The 25,555-nt window shown below is 40.3% G+C and overlaps 1 protein-coding gene across 1 annotated transcript in view; it reads left to right on the plus strand.

Annotated features, from left to right (window-relative positions):
• Positions 1-2,517: 2,517 nt before the first annotated feature.
• LOC129186044 (receptor tyrosine-protein kinase erbB-3-like) overlaps positions 2,518-25,555 on the plus strand; it is a 37,330-nt gene continuing 14,292 nt past the window's right edge. The window contains exons 1-15 of the mRNA XM_054783859.1: positions 2,518-2,898; positions 11,792-11,949; positions 12,979-13,165; positions 13,466-13,591; positions 17,125-17,190; positions 17,268-17,386; positions 17,473-17,614; positions 17,815-17,928; positions 21,121-21,238; positions 23,081-23,154; positions 23,234-23,324; positions 23,434-23,451; positions 23,546-23,763; positions 23,846-23,978; positions 24,068-24,161. Of these exons, the coding sequence (XP_054639834.1) occupies positions 2,796-2,898; positions 11,792-11,949; positions 12,979-13,165; positions 13,466-13,591; positions 17,125-17,190; positions 17,268-17,386; positions 17,473-17,614; positions 17,815-17,928; positions 21,121-21,238; positions 23,081-23,154; positions 23,234-23,324; positions 23,434-23,451; positions 23,546-23,763; positions 23,846-23,978; positions 24,068-24,161 (1,761 nt within the window). The 5' untranslated portion in view covers positions 2,518-2,795. The remainder of the gene's footprint in view (positions 2,899-11,791; positions 11,950-12,978; positions 13,166-13,465; positions 13,592-17,124; positions 17,191-17,267; positions 17,387-17,472; positions 17,615-17,814; positions 17,929-21,120; positions 21,239-23,080; positions 23,155-23,233; positions 23,325-23,433; positions 23,452-23,545; positions 23,764-23,845; positions 23,979-24,067; positions 24,162-25,555) is intronic.

Here is a 25,555-nt window from a genome sequence, read left to right on the forward strand (position 1 = left end):
CACTCTTGCAGCCCCAAAACATGATGTTGCTACCACCACTTCAGAATGTCACATGTTGGAATTTGTGTCTCCCTCAGCAAACCGCCGCTCCCCAACGCCGGCAGCACTCATGCACAATGCTACCACCGCCATGCTTGTAGTGGTGTAAATTCCGGCTCTTTTGTAGAGAGCCGATTCGCTTGGTTCGACTCACTAAAAAGGGCAAAAGATTGTTACGTTCTTTTAATACGTGAGGGCTGCAGTCACGTCCTTGGAAGACGTTTGTCCTCTTTGACGTCATCAGGAAGAAGACAGAAACAGTTCCTGACTTTGGGCGCTGACAACGTGCCAAGAGGTCAAACCATAAAGCCATAAAAAAACCAACTTGCGTTTGCGAGCCTTCTGTGTGAAGGAGTGGAGGGTTCAAAGTCCCCACCTTAAATGACGATGATGAGCAGCGCCAAGACAACTCTGTGGCTTCATGTGCCCTTCTTATGGTTTGTTGTGTTATTTCAGTTGGTCGAGTGCTTCACGCCTTCTTCTCGCTGATGCGGACGGAGTGGCTCGTCCGCTTTCCTCTCTCAAACCAATCAAATAATAACCAAGAAAACACCGTTCATGATTTAAAAATATTATATATACACATAATATTACATTTCAAAAACATGCACAGTTTATTTTTTATATTTCTTTAAAAAGATTCATGAAATAGTTTAAAAAATAAAAACAAGCATGCTTTTTATTTGTTGATGTTTTTATTTGTAGTTGAAATATTAAGTTAAAAAACAAGCACGTTTTTCATATATTTAAAAAAAGATTATGTTTAATTTTTAAAAAATATTCATAAAAAAACATGCAGTTTGATTTTTTTCTTTAAAAATATTAATGAATTTTTAAAAATAGGCACAGTTTTAAAAAATGTTTTTTAATAATATTGATTATTTATCAAAAAAATGCATTCTTTTTTATTCTTTTTTCATTTCTTTTTAAATAATTAATTCAAAGAAAAACAAGCACTTTTAAAATATTAAGTTTAGAGAATTATTTGGATTTCATTTTTCAAATATTAATGAAACAAAAAAAACACGTGCACATCTTAATTTTGTGATTTTCAAAAATAATTTTAAAAACAAGCATTTAAAAATGTTTCAAAAATAATATTAATTATGTAAATATTTCATTGATAGTATATACTATGTATTTACTGTAATTTTAAATATTAAGTTGGAAAAAAGTATGCTTGTTATTTTTTTTAAGATGAATTATGTTTAGAAAAACAAAACAAGCACTCTTAATTTTTGGAAATTATTTTAAAACATGAACACATATAAGCTAAAAAATAATAAGCTGGTTTGAAGGCGGCACATTGCAGGGAATTCCTCCACGGACAACGTGATGAACCAACTCCTGTATGAAATAAGATCGCTGGCCGTGTTTGGCGTGCACGGGCTCACCAACACGACGACGCGTCACTCTTAGTCACCGCTGAAAGAAACAACCAAGCCCTTTTTATGGGTGACCTCTGTCATCGTTGTCTTTGCATTATTGCTCAACGTGCATCGTTATCACACCCCGTCACTTGTTTTGCATGACATGAAGGAGTAAATAACAAGCTTCGAGCTGCCGTCGCTGAAGGAAAACAAAACGTTTGGAGCTGACAGAAGAGGCAGAGTTGTAGGCCTTTTAAGATGTGTAGCGAAGCCATGTATCTTCACATTAAGGAGTGGGCACTGTAAATTATCATTATAATGACATTTTTAATTATTAATCATTGTAATGCCAATTCATTAAAAAATAACGATGTTTTTTATCATTATTATCAATTGTTAAAAATTGTAATTTCAATGAATAAAGTAAAATTTAATGATTTTTTATTATTAATAATTGTAAAAAAAGAATTAATATTTTGTAACTAATTAATTCATAATTAATCATTTTAATGAATAATTATTAATTATTTTCTATGACAAGATAAATGTGGATATTTCAGTTAGTTTCTTATAGAAAATTAGAATTATGACATGTAGTTATGAATCATTTTAATAATTAATAATAATAATATTTTTTAAATTATTAATAATTGTAAAAATCATATTTTCAGTCATATTTTGTAATAATTGAATTAATCATTTTAATTAATATTTCTTTTTTATTTCAAGATAAATGTGGGTACTTCAATGAGTGGTTTCTAGAAAATTATAATTATGACATTTGTTAGTCATTGTAATAATTAATTTTAAAAAATGACGTATTTAAAAATTATTAATAATTATAAATGTAATTAATTGACAATATTTTGTAATGAATAAATAAATTAATAATGTAATAATGACTACTTTTTTACATTATCCATTCATTCATTTTCCATGCCGCTCATCCTCATTAGGGGGTATGCTGGAGCCTATCCCAGCTGACTTTGGGCGAGAGGCGGTGTACACCCTGGACTGGTCGCCAGCCAATCTCAGGGCCTTCTTTCGATTCATTGTTGGAATTTACGTAGAATGTTTAATCATGAATAATTAGTAGTGTTATTAAAATGAATTAAAATGAACTAAGTAGTACAGTCTTCCAAGCTGTCACGTGTGTTTAGTCCCTCCCATTTAAATCAGAGCCAGAGAGAGAGAAAAAAGACGCTCCGTTCGGTGATTGGCCCCCAGCGTTGCTCCAATCACTGCCGGACTCATTTCCAGCCCCCACACTGCTCACAGACCAGACGACCGTCAAGACCGCGTCGCCTCAGCTTCCTCACTTCTTGACTAAATGGACTTTTGGAGACTTTTCTTCAGAGGATGCTAACGCTGACCTTTTGAACGACGATGACGGCGCTCGTGAGGAAGGCGCAACAGGTGCTGCTGCTGCTGCTGCTGCTGCTGCTGGCCTGCGTCCCGCAGCTGCCCTGCACTGCTCAGACACAAGAAGGTGGGCTCACACACACGCACGCACACACACACACAGACGTGAGTCCCCTGTTAAGGAAATAAGCTGAGCGCGCCAACGTAGACAGCAAAACACCTGCACGGTCCCGCCACACAGCCACAACCTGCTCGGCAAACCCCACAACCTGTTTGCTGTGACTCACCTGGACCGCTCCCACCCCTCGTTTATCTCACCTGTCAGTCTCTCACGTACACGCGCGCACACACACACACACGGTTGTGCAACACCTCAACAAGCAGGGCAAAGTTCTGAGAGCACCACAAACATCAAATATTAGCGTCAAGTCGTCATTAAAAATGTTGAATATTTGATCGATTTAAGCAGAAGTTCTGGATTATATTGAAAATGTTGTTTTTTTACCTATTTTTATTGCAGCACTTTGACATGTCCGCGGAATGAAAAGTGCCTTACCAATCAAATTTGTTATAATTTTTTTTACTATATCATTTGCTTGTTTTTCATTCTATACTTTTATAATATTCATTTTGCTAATAGAATAATGATAAAAATAGATGAAATACACGTCCATCGGCAGATATTATTAGTCTTTTTCTTCCGTCTCTTCTGTGTATTAATATTGAGATTACGTTTTTATTATAATAAAAAAACATAAATTAAATTGTATGTATAACACAAAAACATAACCTACTGTACAATTGCACTTTCTATTTATTCTAATTATATTAAATACATAAATACGAAGAGTAAATAATAATAATAAATCAATCATGTCCAAAAAAACTTAATTTATAACAAAAAATACTGTGTCATGTTCATTTGATGTCATTAGAAATTTTTATTGTAAATATTTTATAGGTTATAAATATTTAACAATAATTTTTATGATGTCAAATTATTAGATCTGTATTTGTAAATATTTTTGTATGTTACAAATATTTAATAAATGGTGTCAAATTATTAGATATTTTATTGCAACTATTTCTTTGTTATAAATATTTTAGAAATAGAATTTATGATCTCCAATATTAAATATTTTATTGCAAATATTTTACTTTTTTAAAATAAATGTGTAATCATGTTCAATATTTATAGTTAGCATTCAATATTCAATTGTAAACATTTTATGATGTTATTTTGATATTTTATGATAAATATTGTATAATGTACACTTGCACTCGAAAATGTTCAGTTCTATTTAATATTGTACATATTTTAGATTGTCAATTCCATTTAATTTCATTATAATTAAAAAAAAGCACGAAATGTGTAAAAAAGAAACGTAGCTTTATTCTAAATATTCCATCATGTTCATTTCATAGAATTAGACCTTTTTTGTAAATAATTTAGGTATTATAAATATTTAATAATGTCAATTCAATGTTTAATTGTAAATATTTTATGTTGTTAATTGGATTTATTTTTTTAATAAATAGTTAATCATGTTAAGTGAAATAAAACATTGAATGATAATCATAATAATAAGAAATAACACAATAATAATAACACAAATAGTCGTTTGCGGCAGGAAATCCATCACATCAGAGTGTTGTTGTCGGGATTTGAGGGCAAGAGAAACTCTGTGAACTTTCTATGACTGTGTGGACTATTTCTAGTCTGATTCAGAGTCGTTCCGGTGATTTGTTTTGCGGAAGGTTGCCACTGTCATCAATTACTTGCAAGAGGGGCGATGGCATTCATCAAATGACATGTTCTATTCTGCTGTATAACTACAATTTCCCTGACCTTGTGGAATATTTCGAGTCTTATGTCGAGTCCTTATTTCCTTGGCACAAGGTTGCCACTGTCATTATAATTACTTGCAACACAGGCAGGCGACGGCATTCATTGGATTACACGTTCTATTCTGCTGTGCTACTGCAGTTTCTATGACTTTGTTGACTATTTCTATTCTTATTTGGAGTCCTTCTGATTATTTCTTTTGCACAAAATCAGCAATGTCATTAGTTACTTGCAAGAGCGGCAATCGCATTAATTAAATAGGCCATTCTATTCTGCTGTATTACTGCAATTTCTATGACTTTGTGGAATATTTCCAGTCTTATTTGGAGTCCGTCTGGTGATTTATTCCGCCGCTGTCATTAATTACTCGCAAGCGGGGGGCTGGATGGCGCGAAGTGAATGACACGTTCTGACATTCTGCTGCATCGCTGCAATTTGTGTGACATAGTGGGATATTTCCAGTCTTACGTGGAGTCGTCCAGAGGATTTATTCTGCGCAAAGTTAACTTGCGTGAGAGCATTGATCGGATGAATTACATGACACGTCTTTATTCTGCACCCAAATGTAGTGAGTGTGTTGTGGGTTTGACTTTTGGATGATTTTGAGTCTTTCTATTATGAATTGTGTTGTCATCATTAATCATTTGCATGGAGCGTTAGTTCTTACGTTGGATGCATGAAACTGTGCCAAATGGGTGCAATTCAGGGCGTACTAAAATGCTACTAGCGAAACATAACGTGCAGCCTCTCCCGTAAGCGTAGCATTCATTCGCTTGCCGCCGTTTGCACGGAAATCTGACACGTCGGCTGACATATTCCACCCGCTCGCTCAGGTTTGTAGTCTTTGCGTGCGTACCTGCCGAGCGTGTGCACGTGCGCGGTCGCTTGCCAAGTTTCTGTTGACCTCGCTCATTGTCTCCAACGCTCCACTCCAAGCTGATTATTACCTCCGCCTCCGCCTTCCTCTATTCTCTCGCCAAGGTGGAATCTTGGTAACGACAACACGCAAACCTGATCCGCGCTGCGCCATTTTGTTGTGTGACAGACGACGCTAAAAGTACACAACGGCTTACCAGAGAATTTAGTACATTTTCATTTTTAAAAAAAAGCAATTTATTTGTGTTTTTTGCTGTTGGAGTAGCAAGTAGCAAGTGTTCCCCCTCGACCCGGAACCAAAAATCACCTCTTATGTCATCATTTGTGTCACTGAGTTATGTTTGCTATGTTGACTTGTGTGTTTTACACTCATTTTCAACCATTTTAAATAAATGCACCTGGTGCGTTCTGCTGTTTTCAAAGACCAGCTGTAGAAACACTAGTCAAAGATCATCTATATGTAAGGCATGCTCTGCTGTTTTTAGGAATCGACAGCCAAAAACACTCGTCAAAGATCCTCTATTTGTCAGGAGCGCACGACTCTTTTTAAGGACCTACGGCCAAAAACACTCATCAAAGATCCTCTATATGTCGCTTTGCAGTTTTGTAGACAAACTGCCAAAATTGCTTGTCAAAGATCCTCTATATGACAGCACTCTGCTGGTTTTAGGAACCTACTGCCAAAAATGTTTGTCAAAGATCTATTTGTCAGGAGCGTGCAGTTCTCTTTAAGGACCAAAAACTCTAGTCAAAGATTCCTGTATGTTGCTCTGCTGTTTTTTAGGACAAACTGCCAAAATTGCTAGTCAAAGATCCTCTATATGGCAGCGCGCTGCTGGTTTTAGGAACCTACACTGCCAAAAACGCTTGTCAAAGATCCTGTATATGACAGGAGCTCCCTGCTGTTTTTATGAGCCAACTGCCAAAAGCGTGAGTCAAAGATCCTCTATATGACGGCGCTCTGCTGGTTTTAGGAATCTACTGCCAAAAACGTTTGTCAAAGATCTACGTTCGTCAAAGTGATGCTCAAAGATCCTTTATTTGTCAGGTGCGCGCAGCTCTTTTTAAGGACCTATGGCCAAAAGCACTCATTTACGAGGATAAAGTCATAAATTTACAGCTTTTTTCCTCGTCATATTACGACTCTCTTCTCGAAATCTCTGATTTTTTTGTCTTTCAATGTGGCAATGTGCTCCGTGGTAAGAATGGAAATGGGAAAAAAACAGCCGCACTTTGGACACGGCTGATTTATTGATGAGCTACTGTGTGGCAGCACGAGTTAGGCCTCATTTAGGAGGTTTGCGTGGGCCATGCGTCGCCATCTCCCGCCTCGGTCTCGTCAGAGCACTCACTCCCGATTGCAGAAAGTGCTGCACAGTGCACGAGTGCAACGTTGCATCTGATGCATACAGAGGTCATCTGTGCCACTCGGCGTGCTACAGTTTAGCAATCTTTCGAAAAGGAGGCCATTGTTTTTCTGCGTGCATGTTGACTCCAATCCCTTTCTCTCTCCCTCTCTCTCGACCGCCATCCATCTGCCAGCACTGAAAGTCGTCCTTTGACAGAAAACCCACTCGGCCTGTTGACATTCCCAGCCTCCCCCAGCTGCAGCCTGTGCATTGTTTGCACGGCGCTCATGCCTTTTTCTGTACACTTTGTCACGCTGCTAAGTCGCCCTGTGCATTCCTCACGTAGAGTAGCGCGCAGGTTAGCATGGTGCTGATATGTGACCGCAAGCTACGAGCACAATGAAACGCTTCCAATGCGCTTTAGTGTGCGAGCTTTGAGATACTGATTGTTTCTTGGGACCAAGCATGCCATTTAGTTACCTGACCCAAAATATTATCAGGTCGCAGCTCTTATCAGGACTTTATGGACTTGTAAGGCCCGTACGTTGCTCACACACACACACACACACACACACACACACACACACACACACCTTGCTTTAGATACTGTATCTACGCCACATTTTCTATGTGGGGGTGTTCCTGGAAGTAACACCATCTGAAGGCAGCAAGCAGTTTCATCATCATTCTAATAATTAGCCTTTTATGTCCACCTTGTTCCGCTATGTTACGTTTGGAATGTGTTTGTGTTCTAATGAAACATTTCTATACCTGGAGGATGTTTTTCTACCTTTAGAGTCACCTTAGAGCGCCGCTTTTCGACGCGCAAATTGCCCTGCTCTCATTTCTCATTGGAAGGTGGCCCACCACCAGAGCTGCAAAAACATGAAGCAAAGATCCTCTATGCGACAGTGCTCTGCTCTTCTTTGAGACCTGCTGCCAAAAAGGCTAGTCAAAGATCCTCTATAGTAAAAAATCCTCTATATGACAGCATTTTGCTGTTTTTAGGAACCTACTGCTAAAAAGCATTGTCAAAGATCCTCTAAATACCAGGAGTGCTGCCCGTTTTTAAAAACCCATTGCTAAAAAGGCTAGTCAAAGATCCTCTGTATAACAGGAGTGCTGCTGTTTTTAGGAACCTACTGCTAAAAAGGTTAGTCGAAGATCCTCTATATACCAGGAGTGCAGCTTTTTTTAGGAACCCACTGACGAAAAGCCTTGTCAAAGATCCTCTATATAACAGGAGTGCTGCTGTTTTTAGGAACCTTTTGCTAAAAAGCCTAGTCAAAGATCCTCTACATAACAGGAGTGCTGCCCGTTTTTAAAAACCCATTGCTAAAAAGGCTAGGCAAAGATCCTCTATATACCAGTAGGGCTGCTGTTTTTAGGAACCCACTGCCAAAAAGTTTCCAAAGATTATTATTATTTATTTATTTTAGTTATTTATTTTTGGGGGGGGACGTACAGGGGTTTGCTCCGTGGGGTCGGGTGCTGGGTGATACATCTCTGCCGCCAGTGCCTCCGCCGTGGGTGGAGGGTGTGCCTCCTGCATCCCTGGGCGGGGCGGCCCTGTGTCGGGGGTCGGGCAGGGGTTGGCCCGGGGCGGGCCGGGCTCCGCTCCCTGGGGGTGGGGGTGGCGGTGGGCAGGGATTGGCGCCTCCGGCGCGGGCGGGCTTCTTTCCGGTTGTGGGGGCGTCTCTGGGCCTGCCGGTTTGTGGCCCCCGGTACTCGTCTGCCTTTGTGGGGTGTGATCTCTCGCTGGTCTCAGGGGTTGGCAGTCCTCCGGCCCGCCGGCGCCCTGTCCTTGGCTGGGCGTACCTCTCTTCGGCCCCTTGCTGGTCTTCCCGGAGGGGAGGGCTCTCTGGGCTGGCTCTTGGGGCATTGATCTTTGTGCTGCCTGCCCCTGTGGGCCTGATGGCCTTCTGGCGGCGGGGGCTCGGCCTGGCTCTTCTCTGTGAGGTGGAAGGCGGCCCCTTTCCTTTCATGCATTCTCAGTGATAATTACACGCCCACACATTCTTGCACCTTTATATATATGAAGTCCTCCCCACATACAGAGATACCTGTACATATGCACACTCACAGTACATACGTACTTCCCCACATTACTCACTGAGTTAACCAGGGTGTTATTATGTTGTTGGTTTTATTACAGCGACGGTGATATCAGCAGTATGACTATAGTTTTTTTTTTTTTTACAACGATGTGCATTACAGTAATTATCATTGTGATCACTATCATAGATAATCATTTCATTACTACTATTATGTGTGACTGTTTCAATGCAGTATTATCATTGTGATCACTATCATAGTTCATCATTTCATGACTACTATTATGTGTGACTGTTTCAATGCAGTATTGTCATTGTGATCACTATCATAGTTCATCATTTCATGACTGCTATTATGTGTGACTGTTTCAATGCAGTATTATCATTGTGATCACTATCATAGTTCATCATTTCATTACTACTATTATGTGTGACTGTTTCAATGCAGTATTGTCATTGTGATCAATATCATAGTTCATCATTTCATGACTACTATTATGTGTGACTGTTTCAATGCAGTATTGTCATTGTGATCACTATCATAGTTCATCATTTCATGACTGCTATTATGTGTGACTGTTTCAATGCAGTATTATCATTGTGATCACTATCATAGTTCATCATTTCATTACTACAATTATGTGTGACTGTTTCAATGCAGTATTATCATTGTGATCACTATCATAGTTCATCATTTCATTACTACTATTATGTGTGACTGTTTCAATGCAGTATTGTCATTGTGATCACTATCATAGTTCATCATTTCATTACTACTATTATGTGTGACTGTTTCAATGCAGTATTGTCATTGTGATCACTATCATAGTTCATCATTTCATTACTACAGTACAATTATGTGTGACTGTTTCAATGCAGTATTGTCATTGTGATCACTATCATAGTTCATCATTTCATTACTACTATTATGTGTGACTGTTTCAATGCAGTATTGTCATTGTGATCACTATCATAGTTCATCATTTCATGACTGCTATTATGTGTGATTGTCATTGACAGCGTTGTCATTGTGGTTGTTGATATTATTTTGTCCTTTGTCCTTATGTCCTTGTTTGTCTTTATAGTTGTCACAGACATTTATTTGCTGATGTAGTTCTGTATGTTTCTGTTGTTCTGTTCTTGTTGTCACAATTGTTGTTGTTGCTGCTGTTGTCCTTGTCTCTCTTTTTTTTGTCCCCTTCTCATCCCCCTCCCGCCCCCCAAATAATATTACACTTCTCCCTGGCAGAGTAAATCTGTTGAGCACTTGACGGCATTTAGATGTACAATTCTATCTGCTTTAAAGGCTGGACAGGACAGGGGTTAAAAAAAAAAAAGGACTAACTGCCAAAAACGCTGGTGAAAGATCCACTATATGACAGCATTCTGTTGTTTTTAGGAAAGTGCGACTCAAAGATCCTCTATATGACAGGACTCTTCTGTTTTTAAAAAACAACTGCCAAAAGTGATCTTTTTAAGGACCTATGGCCAAAAAGACTAGTCAATGATTGTCTATATGTTGCTCTACTGTTTTTTTTTAGGACAAACTGCCAAAATTGCGAGTCAAAGATCCTCTATATGACAGCGCGCTGCTGGTTTTAGGAACCTATACACTAAGTCCCCAACTTACGAACACAATTGGTTATTGAAAAAAAGGACAAATGGTCATCGTCGTTAGACTCTTCTAAAAGAGGTAGTGTTCTGTGGGTGGTGTAGAATTAAGCAGGCCTATTAACTCTTCATAAACTTTAATCACACGCTCTGTCCGGGTTGTACAATTTAGCTTTCCATTTAGCTTTATCTCCCCAGCGTCTAACTCTTCCTCTGTTGATCCCATTAGCTCTAACGCTGCCTCTGTTGGTCCCATTAGCAGTGTCACAGTGCCCTCTACTGGTCAAGCATGTACAGTAGCAGTATAAATACTGATTGAGCGACTGCAAGGCAAAATGTAATAAAATATAGACCAGTCGGCTTGTGTTCGTATCCGTGAATGTTCGCTAGTCGGGTGTTCCTAAGTTGGGGACCTAGTGTAGTGCCAAAAATCTGGTGAAAGATCCTCCATATGTCTGGAGTGCTGTGCCATAATAATCCAACTGATAGATCATCAATAGGTAGTTGAACACACACACTGACTTTTTTCCGAGGCTTCTGTGCCGGTGGACATTTGAATAGCAAAGCAGCCTGAAGTGCACATAAACAAGGCCTTATCTACATGTACTGTACCCCCCCCCACCCTCCCCCCGCACATACACTCCTTCTTACAGCACAGACATTCATTGTGTGCACACGACGCCACAGTCTGCCTTCTTGCAACATGAAATCCACTTTGTATCGCACTCATAAAGGCTTCATCCTGTGATGACTGCCACAGGTGCAGGCTGTGAATACTTTTTATACATTTGCAATCATCAAGCATCACTTTTTCTATTGTGTCACTCTGCTTGTTATTGATGCTGGACTGCTCGCGTGCAGCACGGGGCCAATATTCAACCCACAGGGTGTTTTTTGGTGGGCCCACGGTTTATTCTGAAACATAAATTAACTTGGTAGAGCACTGATGCTATTTACTTGATCAATTATGACACAAGGCTGGGTTTTTTTTCTTGAAACACGTCTAACTTCTCTGCATTTCTTGTCCTACATTGGATTGGTGTATTTACTAACCGAAAGGCCAATATCAAATCAAAGTGGTGTCAGCTTCATTCAGTTTTTTTGTTGTTTTTTTTCTTAGAAAAGCTTTAGACACCCCCGCTCTTGTGAATATTTCCACTACGGCCTGGGATAGGACAGATAACAATGAAGTTATTGTTCCTCATCCACTCTATGGGAAAACTATTTGACCTTTTGCTATGTTGCAAACTGAATCAAAACATGTTTCTTCTTCTTTTTTTTCAGTGGTGGTGTGTACCGGCACCCTGAACGATTTGAGCATGACAGGGAATTCCGACATCCAGTACAACTTGATGAGGGAGAGGTACGCTGGCTGTGAGATTGTCATGGGGAACCTTGAGATCACCATGATGGAGCACACCAGAGACTTCTCCTTCCTGCAGGTAAAGCCGCTGAACAGGAGCACCGACGTCATCTTCACCAAATTATACTCATCAGTCGACACATTAAGTGGAATCTAACACGCAGTGTCAAACGCAAGGCCCGGGGGCCAAAATTGTCCCGCCATATCGTTTTATGTGGCCGGTGGAAAGCTAGAAATAATGTGTATTAAAGGTGCTCTTTTTTTTAAATTTCGTTTTATTATTTTTATTTTTATATACACACACAGCATTTTACATTTATTACATTTTTATTTATTTTTAAATATATATGTATATATGTAGTACATATTTATAGGAAAAAATAATCTAAAAATCAAAGAGACTTTTATTTTATTTTATTATTTGTAGTATTTAAAAAATATATATATATATATATATATATATAAATTCATTTTATTACTATTAATTATGAGCATGTTTATTTTTTAAATCTATTTCTATTATATTATATATTTATTGTAAAAAAAATAACGAATAAAATAGAAAAAAAACAAAAAGACACTAACTTTTTATTTTTATTTATATTATTATTATTATTATTTATTCTTTATCTATTATAGTATATAATTATAGTATATATAATTATATATAATTATATATATATATATATATAATTATAGTAAAAAAAATTAAAAATTTCATAAAAAATTAGCGTTTAAAAAAAATTCTATATATTAATTTATTACTATCATTTATGTACATTTTTCTTTTTTTAAAGTTATTTATATTATAGTATATATTTATACTGTATATTTACTGTAAATAAAATAATAAATAAAAAGCAAAAATTTGTTTTTATTTCAAATAAATGCTCGTAGCAGTTGTATACTCAAATGTCTGCTTGGCACTTTGACTCGGGATTTCAATGTTACTTTGTCGGTAAAAGTTTCAATACAAAATGAAAATGATACGAATCAAAAGTGTGATCTAACATCATATAATGTGAAAAGTGTGAGATTGTGTATGTTGGCAATTAAGAGTGTGATTGAACCCCTTCAAACCCCACCCCGCCCCTTACCCCGCCCCCAGTCAATCAGGGAGGTGACAGGCTACATCCTGTTTGCCATCAACGAGTTCAGCCGCCTGCCACTGGACCACCTGCGCGTCATCCGAGGCACCACCCTGTACGACGACCAGTACGCCTTGGTCGTGATGGTCAACTACCAAAAGGACGGCTTGCACGGCCTGCAGGAACTGGGCCTGACGCACCTGACAGGTGAGCAAGCAGCCAGGTGGTATGCCGTACTCTACGTCGGAGCGCTACACGTGTTTCAGCGTGTGGGCGGGGAGCGCCGTGTGGGTGTTCCAACAAGCTCGCCACCCACACGCCTTCAGCGTACCTGTGGTGGTGGTGAAGTCACAGCAATGTCGCTCTCTCAACTGCCAGTGAAACATGAGCCCGTTTACGCCACAGAAAAAGAGAATATCCCAGACTGATAGGATGAGTCATGAACGTGTTGCGGCTTGTTAGCGGTGGTATCTCCTCATTTACATGTGCAATGTCTGCCCAACGCAGAGATACTGGAGGGAGGGGTGGAGATCATCCAGAATAAGTACCTGAGCTACGCCCCACGGGTCACCTGGCTCGACATCGTGAAGGACAGCACGGCGCCGATCGTCATCGACGACAACGGACCTGACAGTGAGTGAAAAGGATGAGACAAAAATACTATCTGATGTTTTTTTGGTAGTTGTACCGCATGTTTTCAAAGTCAAAAATATTAAAACAAACTAGAGGTATGCAATGTCAGAAGAATCGTGCTGAAACTGTGCGAAAACGTGCTGAAATGTAACACGGATGTACCTAGCATGGTAGACGCTAAGTGTATTCATATTTTAATACTCATAAAATTGAAACTGCCAATGTTAAAACTAATGAAAATGGATAAAAATGCTAACATGCTAACATTAGCATAGTAGCATTGCTGGCATGCTACCACTTAGCATGGCGTGTTCCTCTGTCTGTACTTATAAAGTCTGTACTTAAAAACAGCGAAAAAGGCTACTATGCTAACATTGTCATGCTAACATTCAACACCTAGCATGGTAGCGCTAAGTGTCTTCATATTTTAATAGACATGGAAATGGAAAAAAATTTTACTGTGCTAATGTTAGCATGCTAACAATGCTAACTGCTAGCATGCTAATATGGAGAATAATAGCGCAATTTACCAGGAATGCTAAATGTCCTGATTGAGTTGTTTATTTTGACTTTGTCCTAACCCCTAACTCTAACCCTAACCGCCAAATGGTGGTGGTTTCGCCTTTAGCAGTAAAAAAAGACGAGGGAAAACTAAGTGGCTCCCAATTGGTTCCCAACAGCATGAGCCAGCTCTTATCGTTCATTTCAAAGAGCCGGCTATTAGAGCCGATTCGTTCGTGATCGACACATCACTACAGTTTCGCGTCTTAATAAATTCATTATTAATTTTTGTATATTATCATTTTTAAATTTACCTGTAAATGTTAAATGAGAAGGGTCTAGTGGTTAGCACGTTGGCCAACACAGTAACAGCTTGGAGATCGGGAAGACCTGGGTTTGATTCTCCCTTGGGCATTTCTGTGTGGAGTTTGCATGTTCTCCCCGTGTGCGCGTGGGTTTTCTCCGGGTACTCCGGCTTCCTCCCACATTCCAAAAACATGCAGGTTAATTGGCGACTCTAAATTGTTTGTCTATATGTGCCCTGCGATTGGCTGGCGACCCTGGTGTACCCCGCCTGTCGCCCGAAGTCAGCTGGGATAGGCTCCAGCATGCCCCTGCGACCCTAATGAGGAAGAAGTGGTATAGAAAATGGATGGATGGATGTTAAATGAGATAGTAGCTCACATGTTAAAATAAAATGATGAACATCAGCAGACACTATGCATCAGTACTGTACATTTGAATGTATTTTGTGTTTCTATATCTGCGTCTAAAAATAAGGTGCCCTCATATTTTGCCTGATAGTGCAAATGCAGGCAGTGTTTCTTTAGCACATTTCTATTTAGACATATAAATTACAGAATTTGGTCGCTTCAGTTGTGTTTTGAAAGTTATCCCACCCTTTAAATGTCCTAAAATGGGTTCTGTACAGCTTTGTGCTCGACTTTTAAGCCATTATGTCCCAAAACGACATACAGTATTAGAAAAAAAATGTAGTTGTCGTCATGTGACTGTCACGACTTTCCCCAAAATGGCTGCGTGTCGGGTAAGCTAGCTCATTTCCGACAGCTTATTTTTTGCCAGTAAAGGTCATTTTAAAGCCATTTAGCAACGCTAATGCTTAAATAGGGTGTCAAATGTTACAATTCAACTGCTCTTACCATACTTCTGCAATGAGTTCATATAAAACAAGTTTGGGAAATCTATTATTACGATTGTTTGTCAGAATAGCAAAAAATGCTAATAAGCTGCTCGGTACAGTTCACCCATTATGAATGAATATATGAAATATATATATTATAAATAGATATGAAACACCACATCAAGCAGCAACAGCAGAGCAGCTTGTTTTATTAGAGTTCTAAAAATATTTGCTTTGCTTTTTCCAAAATAATAACTGTGTAAATCTTTCCTGGTTATCACGGACCATGACGCCATAAGCCAGGGGTAGGGAACCTATGGCTCGGGAGCCAGTTGTGGCTCTTTTGATGACTGCATCTGGCTCTCAGACATTTCTTAACACCATAAAATGTGTTTATTTTAATTTGTTTTCCTGACATTTTAAAGTAAAACATTACAGAAACAGAAACATTACAAAATTCAAAATATGCATTGTAATGCATTTTAACCCATCCATTTTTTTTTCTAGCGCAATGCCAGCTGTCCTTCCCATGTTTTCCGTGTCAGACACCAAAACTTGATTATTATTGGGGTTGTCCCTCCTTTAATCAAACCTTCTTTAATCAAATAGTCAGCTAGCTAATTGTGAAGAGACAACCCTTTTGATGAAAAAGGAAAAGAAAGAAAGATACGGAGTAGGTCACAAAACCATGCAGCACCAGAAGTTGCATTAATGGTAAAAAGTTATTTATTATTGGTTAGCTTCAATATAACAACATTTTTACAAAGAATACATTCAGAGACTGATATTCTAAAATTGCTAGTATTCCTTAAATACTGTATACACACATTTGGTTGTATTCGGTGTTAAAAAATATGATATGGCTCTCACGGAAATACATTTTAAAATATGTGGCTTTCATGGCTCTCTTAGCCAAAAAGGTTCCCGACCCCTGCCATAAGCCCTGCCCCCACCGGAAGCCACCACAGTTACTAAGTCCGGTAGGAAAACACTTGTGAAAATTGTCCAATGTCATTCTAAACAGTAAATATGACAAATTGGACTCATTTTCAACAAATTGAAAGTCTGAACCTAGAAAATGCGCGTTTCTATTGTCTAATTACGATGCGGGTGAAAAATAGTACTTATAATGGAAGTCAATGTTTTTTTTTTTCCTGTAGGAAACAATATAACCTCAAATGTGAAAATTGTCCAATCTGTTCTAAACAGTAAATATGACAAATTGGACTTATTTTCAACCAAATGAAACCCTGAAATGAGAAAAATTATTGTCTAATTCCAGTGCGTTGAAAAATAGTGCTTATAATGGAAGTCGTTGGGGGGAGAGTTGTCCTCTGGGGACCCCAAAGGGTGGGAAATTTGGAGTCTGAACCTGCAAAAAAAAACAACAAAGCATCAAAATCAATTTCACTACTAATTGTATGTATAGTTATGCCTGATCTTAAGCATAAAGCCCCAACCAGCCGAACAATTATTACATTAAAAATAAGTCATTTTGTTTAGAATTCTTCAAAGCAAAAACAGTGACATCAGTTAAACAAATCGGCATTTAGAGGATTGTTTTTTTTTATTAGAACTCTAGTAGATTGAGAGATAAAAGCAAAAAATGTCAAAAAGAATATTCATCTGGAGTAGACTTTTTTGTCCTCTAGGGACCCCAAAGGATGGGAAATGAAAAGCACAAATGTCTCTGGGTATTTATGGGTTACAGTAGCATAATTAACTACTGTCAAAGTGTGGTTATACATTTTTGTGGGGGCACCTAGTCGAATATGCATCATACTGTATGCTCGTAATGCTCTTTAAGTATGACTGAATGATCGATCTGTGCTATTTGTCATACAGTGATTGTAACAGACGTCCTCTAATACTGACTGTATGTTCATATCAGAGCCCTGCAGTGAAGCATGCGAAGACGTACCGTGTTGGGGTCCAGGAAACGACACGTGTCAGATCTGTGAGTGGCGTCGCTGTGTTTTTACCGCCCCTTGTATGTGTGATTATGAAATGAACATATCCTTAAATGTCCCCCAGTGACAAAGACAATCTGCGCCCCTCAGTGCAACGGCCGCTGCTTTGGCAGAAACCCTAGCGAGTGTTGCCACAACGAGTGCGCTGGAGGCTGCACGGGACCCTTGGATACCGACTGCTTTGTGAGTCTTTTTCCCCCTCCCATGATGTCTGCTTCAGCTCCCCTGACCGGGACACGTGTCAGAGCAACCCCGTTTGCTTTTTGCAGGCTTGCAGGAACTTCAACAACTCGGGTTCCTGCGTCCCTCAGTGTCCTCAGACGGTCATCTACAACAAGCACACGTTCAAACTGGAGCCCAACCCCAACGCCAAGTATCAATACGGCTCTATCTGTGTTGCCCAGTGTCCCAGTGAGTACTTCTTATGCCCCCTTTACACAGCATCCTACCTACCAAGAACTAATAAACAGATGTGTGAAAATAAACATTGAAGAATGAAAAATAACAATAACATCACGCAAGTGTGGATCCGATACTGTGGATATCGGATCCCTCCGCCCAGCCCCTACCGAGTGCTGTTTTTCCCAAACATCTCTGCTCTCCTGTCACAGCAAACTTTGTGGTGGATGGCAGCTCCTGCGTGAGCAACTGTCCCTCAGGTAAAATGGAGGTGGAGAAAAACAGTGTGAAAAAGTGCGAGCCCTGTGGAGGCCTCTGTCCGAAAGGTAGGACTCATTCATTCATGTTCAAATGACCGCTGGTTGTACCACACTAAAACTTTACCATATACCGGTAGCAATCCCATCACTCTATCTCGGTTATTGAAAAATATATTAATGAATAAATCACCCCTTTTTGTGGTTGAATACGGCCATTTATTAGTCAATAAATATGCATATTTAAGCAAGTTTTTCATATTTTTTGCCTAAATTAAGCATTTTCAAGCATAAAAATGGCAAAATGAAGTCAAATGCAAATATAAGGCATTCAGAAGACACAATTCAAAGATATTGTGATGATATGTGGTATTGTGCACTGGTCACTCAGTGTCAGTAACGTTACTGTAATGTTAGGTGAGACACACAAGCACCAACATGCTTTTATTGCGGCTTTGAATTATCCCACAACAGGCACAATAATCCCTAACACGGGATACTGGTGCGGCCATAACTCACGCCAAGATAAAACTCAACTCTGAGCCCCCAGCATCAATTCCTGTCTTATTTATTTCTTATTTTCTTCTATTATGTCTACTGTGTTGGGTAACAGGAGTGTCAAGATGACTATAGGGGTGTTATTTCATGTCTAGAGGGCTCTAATAATGTTAAAAAGCATATTTAGAAGGTCTTACAAAAGGTTTTCTCTGCTCTCACTACAAAAATATCCTGTTTATAAATAAGTAATTCTACTTTCTGGAAGTTCACTTATCACGAGCATGTTTGCAACCAATTAACCTTGACAGACGAGGGGTTACTGTACATCACATGTTTACATTTACACAGTTCAGCCTGCCCAAAAAGGAGCAATTACTTGTTGGCTTCCTGTGTTTGACATGTGAAGTAATCGTTCAATGAATAAATTCGATATACAGTAACATAAATCAGAAGACTAAAGATCAATGAACAAATGCAGGAATAAAAAAACCCCTGAGAGAAACATTGTATATTGTATAAATACATAACATTTTCATGATTAGGCCTGTCACAATAACAAATTTTGCTGGTCGAGGAATGTGCTACAAATTATGGTTGATAATCCATTTTATCAACAACATTTTTTGATACCATCCATCCATCCATCCATTTTCCTCCGCTTATCCGGGTCGCGGAGGCAGCAGTCTCAGTAGGGAAGCCAAGACCTCCCGGTCCCCGGCCACCTTTTCCAGCTCCACCGGGAGGACACCAAGGCGCTCCCAGGCCCGCTGTGAGACATAATCCACCCTTTTCCGACTGAGAACCATGGACTCGGATTTGGAGGTGGAGTCTCATCCCAGAAGCTTCACACTCAGATGCAAACCTCCCCAGTAGACACTGAAGGTCACAGCCCAATGAGGCCATCAGGACCACATCGTCTGCAAATAGCAGAGACCAGATCCTAAGACCCCCGAACTGGACTCCCTCGACTCCTTGACTTCGCCTAGAAATTCTTTCCATGAAAATGATGAACATAATTGGTGCCAAACGGCAGCCTTGGCGGAGGCCAACGTTCACCGGAAACAGGCTAGACTTACTGCTGGCAATGCCAACCAGGCTCCTGCTTTAGTTCTACAAGGACCGAATGGCACGTAGTAGCACGCCACCAGTCCTGGACTCCCTGAGCAGCCCTCAGAGCACCGCGAGGGACACGGTCCAATGCCTTTTCCAAGTCCACAAAGCACATGTAGACCGGTTGGGCAAACTCCCAAGTACCCTCCAGCTGGTCCGGTGTTCTGCGACCAGGACGAAAACCACAGCTGAGGTTAGACTAACGGTTGTATCCTTCTCTCCAGCACCCTGGAATAGACTTTCCCAGGGAGGCTGAGGAGTGTGATCCCCCAATAGTTGGAACACACCCTCTTGAAAAGGGGGACCACCACCCCAGTCTGCCAATCCAGAGTACTGTTCCTGACTTCCACGCAATGTCAGCCAAGACAGTCCCTCAACATCCATTTGAGACCATTTTTTCATGATTGTCATTAGAGGCGTAAATCACATTTGAACCACTAGATGGGTACTCAAGTATAGTGTACCTGTGTGAGCCACATTAGCTGGACTCATGTATGTTGTTAAACATTGATGCCATGTATGCCATGTACCCAAATTGAATGTTTGCATTTCCTTTGAGCGCGCACCATTTTGCACGGCTTTGTTTATATTAGCTGACCAAACGCCTGAGTAAGCCTCGACTGTCCATATGAAGGCTGAGCAGCCCGAGGCACCTCAAGCGGTAGTTTTTGTTCCCATTTGAGAAAACTGTCCGTGTCGGCCGTCTGTTCATGCGCTCACCTTGTTCATTCTGTTTAAAACCGCAATACTCCCACGCTGGGGCTGTCGGCTGTGGCATCGGCCTCAGAAATCACCGCTTCTGTGCCTTCATTCATGGTAACCTCACTCACAGTAGCCCCTTCTCCACAAAGTGGCTGAATCGGAGGACAACCTTATTATCAACCTTTTTTTTGTTTTAATTGTTCGATTAATCGATTTATCGATTATTGTGACAAGCCTATTCATGATAGAAACTCAGGATAAATGGTATGTACAGTATGTTCCTTTGGCTGTTATACTGTCTATATCAGACATCCTTATAAAAAGCGAGAGCTCTATTAGAAGAGCCAAATCAAATGCCTTATATGTCTCATTTTCACTTATGTCTACTATATTGGATAATAGGAGTGTAAAGGTGACTATAGGTGTTATTTCATGTCCAGAGTGCTCTAAAAATGTTAAAAAGTTTATTTAGAAGGTGTTAAACAGGTTTTCTATGTCTTATATGTCTCATTTTCACTTACGTCTACTATATTGGGTAATAGGAGTGTAAATGTGACTATAGGGGTGTTATTTACTGTCTAGAGGTCTCTAATAACGTTAAAAACTGTACTTACGAAGTCATAAACAGGTTTTCTATGCTCTGAGTATGAAAATATTCTATGTATTAACACTGAATCTGATGTTGCGGAGATTCATTTATTATGGTTCTGGAATCTATTAACCACCATATGTCTTAAAACTTGATAAACAAATGTTCAAAACAAAAGCGGATGTAAAGAGGTCTGATTGCACAAAACATGTAAATCTTTTTCTCTGGCAGACCAAATACGTTATAATGTGTTTATGAGCGAGGGCCAGCAGGTAGCAGCAAATCTATTTGCCTCCACAAACAAGTGAAGGTATGGGAAACACTGGCTCACGAGGAATAACTGAAGTGATGCTCCTTGTCAGCGTGCCGCGGGACAGGGACTCTGGACCGGCAGACTGTGGATGCTCGGAACATTGACGGTTTTGTCAACTGCACAAAGATCCAAGGCAGTCTTCACTTCCTGGTGACCGGGATCCACGGGTAACAGGAATCTTGGTTCTAATGGGCCGTGTTACTGTCACCCGTACCGGAAACACGATCGGTTCTGCACATGCTCGAGATCTATGTTACACTAAAATGTCGGGGGGTTATTTTCTTAGTGACTCTCTCGCATGCAGACGTTTCTGTTGTCTTTATTCACCAAGCGTGACCCGACATAACTTAAGCGGTGCATGTTGCTCATGCGCAGACGCGCCACAGACCTAGACGTTATATCGGTCACGTACTGTATAATATACATGAATAAATACAAATACACATACAATAAACCATATAAGACGACACATATTTGAATGTAAACAACTGTAAGCACTTACTTTTAAAAGTCCCATAGATCTACCTCCTATTATAAACATTGAAAAAATATACATGTACCATATATTACAAATATGAGTATTTATGTAGCTTGTACATGTATATCAGGGGTTCACGCACTATTTCAGCACGCAAGTTACAAGTCGACATGATCTATCTCTTAAGATAAAACACCTACCACACAGTGGTGTGATAAGGTGTTTTCCTCCTTCCTGATTTCTTTTTTTTTTTTTACATGTTTGTCACACTTAAATGTTTCAGATCATCCAACAAATGTAAATATTAGTCAATGACAACACAACTCAACACTTTATGCACTTTTTAAATGAAATTTTTTATTATTAAGGGAGAAAAACATCCAAAGCTACATGTCCCTGTGTAAAAAAGTGATGGCACCCTAAAGCTAATAAGTGGTTGGCCCCCCTTAGCAGCAACAACTGCAATCAAGCGTTTGTGATAACTTGCAATGAGTCTCTTCCAGCGCTGGGGAGGAGTTTTGCACAATTGTTGTCATTCAGCCACATTGGAGGCTTTTCCTTTTTAAGGTCATGCCACAGCATCTCAATAGGATTCAGATCAGGACTTGAACTAGGCCACTCCAAAGTCTTCAGCCATTCAGAGGTGGACTTGCTGGTGTGTTTTGGATCATTGTCCTGCTACAGAACCCAATTTGCTTTCAGCTTGAGGTCACCAACATTCTCCTTCAGCACAATTCATGCTTCCATTTATCACAGCAAGTCTTCCAGATCCTGAAGCAGCAAAACAGCCCCAGAACATCACACTACCACCACCATACTTTACTGTTGCTATGATGCTTTTTCGGTGTGACTTTTACGCCAGATGTAATGGGACACACACCTTCCAAAAAGTTCAACTTTGTTGTTGATGTTGCTGAGGGGTCTTTTGGGACCTCTCGGATGAGTCGTCGCTGCGCTCTTGGGGTCATTTTGGTTGATCGTCCACTCCTGGGAAGGTTCACCACTGTTCCATGTTTTGGCCATTTGTGGATAATGGCTCTCACTGTGGTTGGCTGAACTCCCAAAGCTTTAGAAATGTCTTTATAACCTTTTCCACACTGATAAATCTCAATTAGGTGATGTTTTAACAGGGGGGAAATCACTTTTTCACACAGGGCCATGTAGGTTTGGATTTTTTTCTCCCTTAATAATAAAAAGTTTCATTTAAAAAGTGCATAAAGTGTTGAGTTGTGTTGTCATTGACTAATATTTACATTTGTTTGATGATCTGAAACATTTTAAGTGTGACAAACATGCAAAAAAATAAGAGATCGGGAAGGGTGCAAACACTTTTTCACACCACTGGATATTGCATAGTGTGGTACAAATCCAGTTTCCTAACACGTGACTGCCGAAAAATAGGCCGACCGGATGTAGACGCATTCTGCACATGTGTAGAAGCATTTGTGTGTTCCAGTACGGATGGTGTAGTAAAAGGCCGGTTGGTTGCTCTCTGAGTGATCTCACACTCTATCGGTGTCCCTCTCTGTAGTGACGACTACAAAGGCGTGCCAGCCCTCGATCCGGAGAAGCTGAAAATCTTCAACACGGTGCAGGAGATCACAGGTGTGTGTTTTTACTCCGATTGCATTTTTTTTTTGCCCCTCCCGCCGCTCTGGCCACTGAACCCACACGACATTTTCAGACATCCTCAGTATCCAATCGTGGCCCGAAAACATGACGGATCTCTCTGTCTTCTCCAACCTGCAGACCATCCAAGGCCGATCACTGTACAGGTGATTTGATGTTTTTTTTCTCCCCGATGTTAACTGTAACACAAATGTCAAGCTCAATCTCATGATCATGTTGTGTGTTTGTTTTTTTTATCCCTTAAAACCAATTTAGAGGAGTGAGCTCAAGAAGGTATAGTAATATTTTCATGCGTCCACCTCTCATTTGGAACTTTAAAGCTGCTCTTGCGGCATGTTCACGTCAGTCATGATTCTTATTTTTGCAGGGGCTACTCCCTGCTGGTGATGAAGATCCCCTCTCTGACCTCTCTGGGCTTACGCTCTCTGCAAAAAATCAACGATGGCAGCGTCTACATCACGGGCAACAAGAACCTGTGCTACCACGACACGGTCAACTGGACGCGCATCCTGAGCAGCAGCTCGCGTCCACAGCGGCGGCAGAAGTACATTGACATCAAGGAGAACCGGCCAAGAACTGAGTGCGGTGAGTCAGGCTGGGTCCTCAATGCTGTTCCATGGCATGTCACAGATTGGATGACGTATTTCCGTTTTGTTTTGGGGAGTAGTTGAGGAGGGACACGTGTGCGACCCCCTGTGCTCCTCTGACGGCTGCTGGGGCCCGGGGCCGGACCAGTGCCTGTCCTGCAAGAAGTACAGCAGAGGAGGAACTTGTGTGGCAGATTGCATGTTCTTGACCGGGTCAGTCTTCACAATTTTCCACTTGCTTGAATTGTTTGCTGCTGTTCTGCCGTGTCAGCATATTGAGATACTTCTCGCTCTGCATGCAGGGAGAGGAGAGAGTTTGCTGACGCTTCGGGAGAATGCATGCGCTGTCACTCCGAGTGTAAAGTCCAGGAGGGAATGGAGACCTGCACAGGCCCGGTAAGATGCCTGCTTACATCCAAACTGTAGCGCTTTTCAACTGGCGTGACAGCCCGTGCATTTCAGACCGGGTCCCTTTCAAATGTGCTGCACTTTCTCCAAAGGTGTGATGCTGCCACCTGGTGGTTTCACAGTGGAACCTCTGAGGCTTTTACCATTCATTAAGAATGGTCATACAAGCATAAGTGCATGGCTCAGATCAAGGGTACCCAAGTGTTGCATTTTGGGTAAAATTTCAAACTGGTGGATAGACCTTGGTAATGTTATAAACACAACACTTCAAACATTGCAAAACACACACCCAACATACCAGAGCTCGAGACATCTTCCATTTCCCATAGCAACCCTCCCAAGTTCACTCTTTCTTAAATGTAATGCACATAAATCGGTGCCGACTTTATGCTGTTATCTCACTGATCTAAAAAAAAGACTGGATCGAGCAACCTATTGTTTTCACGCGCCAAAATTTGAAGCCAGATTTTTTTGATCGCCGCCATCTTGGTGAGACCACCTTACACGCCACAGCTTTGTGATTGTGCTGGTATACGAACGCAGAATTAGTGAAAAATCATCAAAAACATCAGGAGTGCCAGTGAAGGGAGCGAGGATGAGGAAACACAACTTAAAAAGCACTTCCCAAGAACCTTCCACTCGTAAGTACTTTTACTTGGCACCTTTTTTTGACCTGATATATGTGCCACTACTTGAACGGCTAAAAGTTAAAGTATGAACTTTGATGGGTGGTTTTGCAAGAATTTTCTAGTTACACATTAGAAACCAATTTCAGACATCATTCTTTAATTCTTAGTAGAAATCATGACAAAATTATCAGAGAAAATATTGTTAATTTCACAACAAAAGTAGACATGCTTTACATGTAACATTTCAATGTCCAAATATAGACACTTTTTTACAACATAGCCGTGCTAGCGCAAAATAAAAACATGAACAGGCCTAATTTATGGTTTGGTAAGCTTCCTCACTCTATAAACGTCAGAGTGATAGGGATAGTACACATTGTTAGAACAACAATTTCAAATACTACTCAAGTGAAGTTGAAGACACCCTTGATCTGAGCCATGCACATAAAAATAAGTTATCATGGTTATTATTAGGGTTGTGAAGGATAAACCAATGTGACCGGAAATCCCCATTTGACACGCGAGAGATGCGATTGCATCGGTAGCAGCCTCCTGGATAACAATCCTTTGATGAAAGGATTGTAGAGACATGCACCGAGTATCGCAAGACTATCAGCCACTTGACAGTCGGCAAAAGGACTGTCACACATGCGCCGTAGCTCACCACGACTGAAGACGATAATGGATGTAAATAGCATGAGCAGCACGCTAGCTAGTCACCGGGAAAGACAAGGCATCAGCAAAACATAGTAC

This window comes from Dunckerocampus dactyliophorus, chromosome 8, assembly GCF_027744805.1.
Source record: "Dunckerocampus dactyliophorus isolate RoL2022-P2 chromosome 8, RoL_Ddac_1.1, whole genome shotgun sequence".
NCBI lineage: Eukaryota > Metazoa > Chordata > Actinopteri > Syngnathiformes > Syngnathidae > Dunckerocampus > Dunckerocampus dactyliophorus.